The following is a 9,698-nucleotide window of genomic DNA, read 5'->3' as shown; positions in this document are numbered from 1 at the left end:
GTTTTTGCAACAAAGACCAGGTAGTCAGAACATCAAAAGATTACTGTTAACTGAAGAAAATCAGACATCTCAAGTTAATGAATGTAGCACTTTTCTATGTATGGGAAGGTGCAAAGGCTGGGCTCATTGAAACCATTCCTTTGATATGCACCTTAGCTCTCTAGGGCCAGCATCCTGTGCTTGCCCATCCTGAGTCCCCCCTCAGGGGGCACGGTTGGGTGTGGCTGCAATGGCTGATGACTTGATGGCCACAGCATCCTTTGTTTGTTGATACGGCCAGCAAGATTTTTCACTCACAAAACCGTCAGCCCATAGTCACCTTACAAGAAGAGAGGTCTTAGGGACTTTCAGGGGATTCCAATGAGCAACCAGTGTTCCGTCATTCAGCAAGCTGTCTGGTTCCCATACCCACTCACTGCCCAGTCACACATAGGGATGAACCACCTGACTCTGTCCTAGAAACTTTACTAGAGACACCACCCAAGAAGTACACTTCAGCCACCTCACAGTGAGGGGGAGGGGGTGAGAGGAGGCGGGAGAAGGCCAGCTGTCTACACTTGCAGCCAGGCTGCCTACACCAGCACCTCCTGGAGATGACGGCTTCTGTTTCCTTGCCCTCCTCAGGTGGTCTGAGCCTCAGTTTCCTCACCTGTCCGCTCCCCAAGGACTAGGACTGAGGTGGACGCAGCCACTGGCTATGGATAGATCAGGGCTAGGGGCAGCAGTGCCACCAAAACCACCTCTAGAGCTGGCAAGACTGCCCCCACCCCGATCCCAGGGGATGATCCAGCTCCGTGCCTCTCCAAACCCGGCCTGCCCCCTCCTAATCCAGGATCCGGACGCAGCCCCCGACCCTGGACTCAGTGCTGCCATGGGCAGGGGGCGGGGAGGGGGGGCCTCGCGGGAGACCTTGGGCCCCCTGCGGACCAGCAACCCCCTTCATCTCCCTTAAAGGGCTGCCCGACCCCTGCTGCCTCTTTTGTTCTCACGTCCTCTCCCCAACACGGGGTCCAACCCCTGCCTCCCCACTTGCCTATGCCCCTTACCTCCTCCTCCCTGCTTGGTCACCGTCAACCCCTGCTCCATCCCAGCCCCACCCAGGACGCTTCCCTCCCCCCGACCTCTGGCCAGCTCTGAGCCCGCCCCTTGCCCGTCTAGAGGCTCCATTTCCAGGCTGCTGACAACCTCACATCAACAAAACCGCCCCGCCCCCTACCCCGATAACCGGCCCCGCCCCCTGCCCCGGCCGGAGAAAGGGGGGCCCTTGCTCCTGTTGACGCCACAAAGCCCGGTAGCCCCAGCTCCCGGATGGTCTCAATCGCGCAAACGCAGGCTTTCCTGGGAGGCGTTTGCAGACGTGGCTGGGGTCGCCTGGCAAGGCGCAGCGGGCACCCATTTCCCCAGTGAGTACCAACCCCTTGAGGGGGCGGTCAAGTGGGCACCCCGTGGGCGCTGAGGCTCAGCTTGGGACCTCGTGCACCCCCTGCCCTTGTAGACTGCGGGTTCCAGCCTTGAAGTTGGCTATATATTGGAACCAGATGGGCAACTGTTTTAGCCCTGCATTTACAGAGAACATTCCAGGACCAAGTGCCTGTTCACCGGCACTGACCCAGAGCCCATGGATGGCTTCTTCCAGAACCTGGGCCCACCAGATCCCCAGCCCACCAGGCTGCCCCCTCTCACCCACTTCTGTTGGATGGGCAGCAGTTGGGCGGAAGGGCAGCTGAGAGCAGGGGAGAGACTGACACTAAAGGCTCTTCACAGAGGGAGCACTAGACAGAGTGAACCCACGTCAGGGACTCGGAGGTCTGCGGAATCCAGCCACCATGGCTTCAGGTGACTGCAGAAAAGGGAACCTGGACAGTGCTTGTAATTCAGAAATGATGTTCAAATCCAGTCTCTAACTCAGCGCTAGCAACCACCCTGTGAAGTGCGTAGGGGGAGACTTGAATCTCTACCAAAAGGGCATGGATATTCCAGCCCCAAAGTGTGTGTGTACGTGTGTTTGTGTGTTCAACTGTGTGTGCACGTGTGTAGGTGCCTCTGCGTGTGCCTTTGTTGCATGTATGCACATGGGCAACATGCATGTGTACATGTGTTTGTGTGCAGTGTGTGTTTGTGTGCCTGTCGGTGTGCACGTGTGCATGCAATGGCCCTCCTTTGTCTTTTCTGCACTGCACTGTGTCAAGGAAAACCAGAGCTGGATGGTAGTTAGAGGGTAAAGAGATTTGACTTAGGATTATTGAAATAGGGGGAAAGAGGTCAGCATAGAACTTGGGGCTCTGTATAGAACCCCGTTGAAAACTCAATTCTGAATTCACCACGGGTCAGGATTTACAGCCAAGGAGTAGGGTGGGGGTCAGTGATGGGAAATTACTAAGAGAAAATATCATAGTAGCCGGGGGTGGGGGGGTCTGGTTAAACTCACTTAACAGGACTGTTACTAAACTTGGACAATGCGGAGACAAACATGGAAGCCGGAGGCCTGGCTGGAAAGTTCAGGAAGCCTGAGTTCGGTCAAGGAGAGAACCTTTGTCAACCCTGTTCCCTAAGAGAGACTTTCCTCTTAAACTCCCCTTTCCCTCTGTTCTGCCGTGTTCTGTTAAAGAGAAACTTACTATGGTGCTTGCTTAAAAGGTAAACAAGACTTTATTCAAGACTGTTGCCAGAGTGGAGAGACATGGGTGTCATCTCTGGATGCAGCCAAGGAGCAGGGTGAAGGTGGTCAGTGACAGAAAATCACTAAGAGGTGACAGGAGAGGGCTTCTTGCTAAACTGGCTTAATGGCATTCTTGTTCAAGGAGGGTGAAGGACATATATTCATTAAAGGTGGCGGGTTATGAATTAGGTCAGATATCACAATGGCAATACTGAAGTTCTCGCTAAAACTGGGCGGGGCCAGCCAAAGACAGGCTGCCAGCTCAGGGGAACCTGACTGGGGTTTGGTTAAGGAGAGGGTCTCTGTCAGCTTCCAGGGAGGCATTTGTGCCTCTTATTGGAGATAAGTCAGGATGCCCTAACAACCTTGTGTTCAGACTCCATCTGCAAAAGGATGCTGAGAGAGAGAGAGCCCACAACTCCAGGCAGATGGTGTGGTGGGACACTCTGTTCCTTCCCCAGGAGCCATGGATGCCATGGAACTTGCCAGAAAACTGCAGGAGGAGGCTACATGCTCCATCTGCCTCGACTACTTCACAGATCCTGTGATGACTAACTGTGGTCACAACTTCTGCCGGGAGTGCATCCAGCTGACCTGGGAGAAGACCAAAGCCCAGAAAAGGAGGAGGAAGCAGAAGGGTTCCTTCCCCTGCCCTGAATGCCGCGAGCTGTCCCCCCAGAGGAACCTGCGGCCCAACCGTCTCCTGACCAAGGTGGCTGAGATGGCGCGCCAGCAGCCCAGCCTGCGGAGCAGGGACCTGTGCCAGGTGCACCAGGAGCTGCTCAAACTCTTTTGTGAGGACGACCAGAGACCCATCTGCGTCATCTGCAGGGAGTCCCAGGAACACCGGCCCCACAGGGTGGTCCCTATTGAGGAGGCTGTGCAGGAGTACAAGGTGGGCCCGGGCTGGGGGCAAGTAGTCCCAAGTATGTGCATGTGTCAAGGAGTGTATTAGGCAGAAGGATAGCTGCCGTAACAAACAGCCCTGTATGCAGTGGAAGTGTCCCCACACTCCACAACCAAGCAGGCTGGTGGCCAGCCCATCACATAATCTATGGTTTTGCAGGAGTCCAGGCTGAGAAAGCCCCCCACCCGAGCCCATCCACATTCCCTGGTTTCCGTGCGGCCAATTTTGTGGGCAGGCCAGGCAACCCTGTTAGGCACGGGGAGGGGAGCCTTTTTCCTCCATCCACCTGAGGCTTTATGGCCGGGAGCCCATGTCTCAGTCCACTTGGGCTGCTGTAACAGAGTATCAGACTGGGTGGCTTATAAAGAGAAACTTACTGCTCACAGTTGGCGGCTGGAAGTCTGAGATCAGGGTACCAGCACAGTCAGGTGAGAGCCCCTTCCTGGTTCACAGCCAGCCAGCTTCTCACTGTGCCTCACATGAAGGGGTGAGGGAGCTCCCTGGGGTCTCTTCTATAAGGGCACTAATTAACCCCATTTGTGGGGGCCCCACCTCTGCCATCACATTGGGGGTTTAAAGGCTTTAACATATGAACTGGGGGCAGGGGGACTGAAACATTCAGGACATAGTGGAATGTAAACATTTGGGGGAAACTAAAGGAAAATCAGGGTTATTAGTGCGGGTCTATCTTGGTGCCAGCTTTCCGTCTTCTTCGTGGGGATTAACACCTCCCCTGTGAGGTGTTTCACAGCAGTCCTCATTTCTCAGAAGTTTCTGCTTTTGGTCCAGGTTTATGGGAATCCCGAAAAGGCATCTTTCTTTATCTGTTGATTCTCAGTTGTCTCCAGTTCAAAATAATCCTCATGCCCAAGGGGCATATTTTGGGGTGGCATATTTCCAACCCCTGCACCCTATTAGGATGGATGGGATGCTTCAGAGGGCATCATCTAGATGTGGGGCATGCAGGGGACCCACTGACCCCAAATCCTGACCCACAGTTGAAGCTGGAGGAAGACATGGAGTGCTTGCAAGAGGAGATGGTGAAGACGAGGAAGTTGCAGGCAAAGGAGGAACAGACCTTGGCCGAGTGGCAGGCAGGTGCTGGGGACCTCCCACAGCAGCCGAGCAGGGTCGGGAGGCCAAGCCAGGCCCCGGAGCACCCGCAGGGCCTCCTGAGCCTGCGGAACTCCTTGAGGTGGGAATCATTGTCCTGCACGGATGAGAATATGGGACCCCAGAAAGGCAACGATTTCCCAGGTCATAGAATTCCCACAAAAATCAGGACTGAGCCATTTCAGAGAAGTAGGGAACGAGGGCACATGGATGCTTGGATGTTGCCATTTGGGGCTCAGAGTAAAATTATGCTACAGTGGCGGGGCAGGGGGCCTCTGGGTGGCTTCTGGCTCCCACACCTGCCAGGTCTGGTTTTCTGTGGGTCACTGGGGCCCAGGGGAGATGTGCCAGTATCCCCAGAGCAGCCCTTCCAAGCTGGTGGGTTCAGTTGGTGGGCGAGGTCTGAAAGCAGGCACTCAGGGTGGTGGGGTGCTCCAGGCAGCACCTCACCTCCAGGATCTGCCACCACCACTGCAGGAGAAGGTGAAGGAGCGGAGGGAGCGCATCGTGGTCGAGTTTGAGAAGACGGGCCTCTTCCTGATGGAGGCGAAGCAGCGCCTCCTCCAAGCCTTGAAGGAGGAGGAGGAGGAGACAGTGGCAAAGCTGCAGAAGAGCATGGCCTCGCTCGCGCAGCAGGGTCACTCCTTGGAGATGCTGCTGCTGCAGCTGGAGGACAGGAATGAACGCACCCCGTTCCAGATGCTGCAGGTGGGGTGGGCACACCTGTTCACCTGGCTGGGGTTCGGGTGGGAGATGGGCGCGTGAACTCTGGCTCAGGTTTACTCAGGGGCCTGACCTGTGGCGAAAAAGACACAGGCCAACAGGTAAGGCTCTGTCTCAGTCAGGTCAGGCTGATAACAAATGCCACAGAGCAGATGGTTTCAATAACAAGACATTTATTTCTCACACTCCTGGAGGTTAGAAGTCTTGAGATCCAGTTGTGGGCAGAGCTGGTTTCTCCAAAGGCTTGTTTCCTTGGCTTGCAGACAGCTATCTTCTCCCTGTGTCCTCACATGGTTATCCCTCTGTACGTCTGTGCCCTATCTCTTCTTATAAAGACACCAGTCAAATTGAATGAGGGCCCACCCTAATGACCTAATTTTATCTTAATCACATCTTTAAGACCCTATCTCCAAATAGAGTCACATTCTGAGGCACTGAGGGTTAGAGTTTCACAACGTAAGAATCTGGTGGGGAAGGGGAATCAATTCAGCCCATGACAGGTGCCTGTCCTAGTGACCTGTGTTCCTTCCCTTCATCGCCTAGGGATGTGGCCTGAGGGCAGCTGTCTTCCACACAGTGATGCAGGCACAGTCACACTGGCCCAGATAGGCACCCGTGACTTCACAGGTGGAAGCAAGTCATGTGATCACATCCGCCAGCTATGGAAGTGGAGAGAAGGTGCAGCTGGCCTGCCAGGGATGGGCCTGCACACCAAGGCCCCGGAGGGGGCAGTTGTGGGGCTGAAAAGTGGGCAACACTAATCAAGCGTGCAGAGTGATGGAATTGACAGCAAAAAATACACTTCACACTGCAGATCATTGCACACGCATTCACAGAAGTCTGTTTACAAAGCAAATGCCACACACAGGGTCTCTGTACATCCCAGGATGCCTGGGTCAGACCCAGTTTTATGCCTGTTGCCCTAGCATCCTGGGGGTTCTGTTCCCAGTAAGAGTCCTGGAATAGACGACAGACTATACACTCGCCCCAACTTTGTCGTCTATCAAAAATCAATCTGTTTGCAAGCCACAAAACTGACTCCTGACCCACTCAAGGCCGAAAGCACTGCTTGGGCTCCCGTGCCTTCAGGACCTGTCATGAGCAGGACCACTTCCCTGTGTCCTCACTCACTGTGACGTGGAAAAGCAGGAGGCCTGGGCGAGTCAGATGCATGATGACTGTGTCAACAGCCCAAAGACAGGGTTACGCTCTGGAAACATGGCCGTGGGGAAACATCACAAACCCCTTCTAGCTCTACTGGCTCGGGAACACCCCAGGTCCCGGGGGAGGCCTCGCCAATCTCTCTTCCTCCCCCTCTATGTGTTTTGAAGGATATGAACCACGTTCTCAGCAGGTACGTGGCCACCTGCGGTGGAGGCGGTGATGGGTGCAGGGAGGACTGCAGGTAGGGTCAGAGGGGACAGTGAGACCTGTATCCATCGGAGGAAGGACAGCCTGAGTGTGCAGTACCCAGAGGCTACCCTCACCATGCTGAGGACAGTCTGCAGGGTCCCCGGGCAGATAGAGGTGCTCAAGCGTTTCCAAGGTAAGCCAGGGCCCAGGTGTTCTGGGTAATGCCCCACCCTGCTCCTAGCCACTCAAGGCAAGAGTCACCAGTGGAGGGGGATGGGGATGGGAGGAACTCAACCGCACTGCCCAATGCCCAAATGGTCCCCCAACCCCACCTCCTTGGCATCACCAATATCCATAGATGGGATACTGGATCGTACAGTAGCTCCTCGTTCACAGCTGAACTCAGCCAGAGGCCTGGGTGGGGGTTAGGGTGAACAGGGGACTATTTGGCCCCCTGAGTCCTTGCCCTCTCCGCCCTGACCCTGAAAAGCCCCCCTCTCCCCTCTGCCCTGGGCCTGTCTCCAGAAGATGTGGTGCCAGACCCAACCACAGCCTACCCCTACCTCCTCTTGTACGAGATCAGCCAGAGGCGCTACCTGAGCACCCCGCTGGATGGCGCACCCCATGGCCAAGACAGGTTCCTGGCCTACCCTTGTGCAGTGGGCCAAGAGACCTTCTCCTCGGGGAGGCACTACTGGGAGGTGGGCATGAACCTCACTGGTGATGCGCTGTGGGCCCTAGGCGTGTGCAGGGACAACGTCAGCCGGAGGGGCAGGGTCCCTAAGTCCCCGGAAAATGGGTTCTGGGTGGTACAGCTATGCAAGGGAGAGAGGTATGCACCTGCTACGTCTTCTGTGACCCCCATCACGCTGACTGAGCCCCCCAGCCACATGGGCGTCTTCCTGGACTTCGAGGCCGGAGAGGTGTCCTTCTACAATGTGAATGATGGGTCCCACCTGCATACCTACTCCCAGCCTGCCTTCCCTGGCCCCCTGCAGCCCTTCTTCTGCCTTGGGACCCCCAAATCGGGCCAGATGGTCATTTCTACAGTGACCCTGTGGGTGAAGGGATAGGGGGACAGGCAGGGGGAGCCTGGGGAGCCCTGGTTTCTCCAGGAGGTGAGGTGGTCCAGCTCAGCAAGAGCCACCTGCCCAGCTCATACTGGAGCATTTGAGAGCCACTGGCTGTGCAGGGTAGTTTCACAACGTGGAAATAACAATCATGATTAAAGCAGCTAAACATTAAGAGACTATATTTACAGATGTTTCATAGAGAACATTTTAAGAAGCCCGCGGGTTTCACAGTGAATCAGTGTCGAAATACACAGATATGTACCAGGTACAGCATGTTGCAGTTTTCCTTTAGCCATGTCCCCCACTTCCCACTTACGGATGTAACCATTCATTGGCTCTTCTGTGGTTCAGGTTTTTTTTTTTTTAATATTTATTTTATAATATATTTTTTAAATTGAAGTATAGTTGATGTATAATACTGTATGTGACAAGTATACAATATAGTGTTCACAATTTTTAAAAGTTATGTTCCATTTGTAGTTATTATAAAATATTGGCTATATTCCCCATGTTGTACAATACATCCTTGTAGCTTACTTAAACCTGACAGTTTGTACCGCTTAATCCTCCACCTCCATCTTGCCCCTCGCCCCTCCCTCTCCCCACTGGTAACCAGTGGCTCCTTCTCCACATCTGTGAGTTTTCCTTTTCTGTTATATTCACTAGATTGTTGTATTTTTTTTAGATTCCACGTGTAAGTGATCTCTTACAGTGTTTGTCTTTGACTTACTTCTCTTAGGATCGTGCCCTCCAAGTCCACCCACGCTGTACACCAGAAACTAATGCATTTAAAATCAACTATATTTCAGTTAAAAAGCAAAAGAACAAACAACCCATTTAAAAAAGGGCAGAACTGAATAGACATTTTTTCTAAAACAGGAAATGCAGGTGACCAACAGGAGCAGGAAAAGCTGCCCAACATCACTGGTATCAGGGAAATGCAAATCAAAATCACAGTGAGACACCGTCTCCCACCTGTCAGCATGGCCATCATCAAAAAGAACACAAATAACAAACGTCTCAAGGATGTGGAGAAAAGGGAACCTCTGAACACTGTTGGTGGGAATGTAAATCGGCGCAGCCACCACGGAAAACGACAGGGGTTTCTCAAAAACCTAAAAATAGAACCATGGTTCAGGTTTTTATAGGTAGAGCCAAACCCTCGGGTGTCTTTGTAGTCTGCAAATCCCATATTTGGGTCCTTCACAGAGGGAAAATGAAAAAGTGAAGAAACTTCAAGCTCAACTTCTAAAAGCCTCAGGGCTGCCCACCCCATCCCTTCTACCCCCACCAAAGTTGCAGGGGCAGAATTCAAAGAATAAGGATCAAAGAGGGTCCTTCCTTTCCTTTCACCCCGCTCTCCACCGCCCACCCTCCCACCCGCGCAGTTTCAGACGCATTAACGCATTCAGATCAGTTAACAGCTGCCAAGCACCCCAGAATTTCGCTTAGTGTACCCCTACCCCAGTAAGGCCCAAGGCCCCTCACCCCGTAAGTTCGGATGGTTCCGGCCGGAGGGTGGGGCGCGCGCGCGCACGGGGTACGACTTGCGGCTCCCCGCCTCAGCCTCGTCCTCCCTTGTCCTCGTGGCCTCTACCCTGCGCTGAGAGCCCGAAAACTGTGCAGGGCATCCCACTGCCCCCTGCCTCTACACTCCATCTTTCTCAAGCCCCGAAGGAGACACCGGGCAGTGCGACCCCAGCGCAGGTCCGAACCAGCAGCGCGCGCCTGCGCGCGCAGGTGGCGGCGGCGACGCAAGGTCAGCCGGTGAACAGCCTCCAATTCAGTCCGGCCTGCGGGCCGCGTGATAGGCCGCGGCCAATCCGCAGCTAAAGCGGGTTGTTCCAAAGGGGGAAAAAACCCAGCCGCT

General features: G+C 54.3%; 1 protein-coding gene and 1 long non-coding RNA gene across 2 annotated transcripts; one reads left to right on the top strand and one right to left on the bottom strand.

Moving 5' to 3' along the window:
* The first annotated feature begins 1,302 nt into the window (after positions 1 to 1,302).
* Positions 1,303 to 7,828, top strand: TRIM17 (tripartite motif containing 17). The gene is made up of 7 exons (XM_031449501.2): positions 1,303 to 1,403; positions 3,121 to 3,554; positions 4,565 to 4,660; positions 5,157 to 5,387; positions 6,734 to 6,756; positions 6,848 to 6,948; positions 7,281 to 7,828. Exons 2-7 carry the CDS (start codon positions 3,126 to 3,128, stop codon positions 7,826 to 7,828), a joined length of 1,428 nt encoding a protein of 475 aa, XP_031305361.2. The 5' UTR covers positions 1,303 to 1,403; positions 3,121 to 3,125.
* Positions 5,554 to 9,689, bottom strand: LOC135321028 (uncharacterized). Its single transcript, XR_010380440.1, has 2 exons — positions 9,317 to 9,689; positions 5,554 to 8,943 (listed from the first exon to the last, which is right to left on the bottom strand). It is a non-coding gene; the product is annotated as an uncharacterized LOC135321028 (long non-coding RNA).
* Between the last annotated feature and the right edge of the window lie 9 nt (positions 9,690 to 9,698).

Source organism: Camelus dromedarius, chromosome 3, assembly GCF_036321535.1.
Source record: "Camelus dromedarius isolate mCamDro1 chromosome 3, mCamDro1.pat, whole genome shotgun sequence".
In the NCBI taxonomy this organism is placed as follows: domain Eukaryota; kingdom Metazoa; phylum Chordata; class Mammalia; order Artiodactyla; family Camelidae; genus Camelus; species Camelus dromedarius.
Note: the sequence above shows the minus strand (reverse complement) of the source record. Positions and strands in the feature narration are given on the sequence as shown.

Bases quoted from the DNA above. Each gene is read 5' to 3' on its own strand.
- TRIM17 (XM_031449501.2), top strand. From the start codon at position 3,126: ATGGATGCCATGGAACTTGCCAGAAAACTGCAGGAGGAGGCTACATGC. The intron at 3,555-4,564 runs GTGGGCCCGGGC...CCTGACCCACAG, and splicing joins AGGCTGTGCAGGAGTACAAG to TTGAAGCTGGAGGAAGACAT. The intron at 5,388-6,733 runs GTGGGGTGGGCA...TGTGTTTTGAAG, and splicing joins CCCCGTTCCAGATGCTGCAG to GATATGAACCACGTTCTCAG.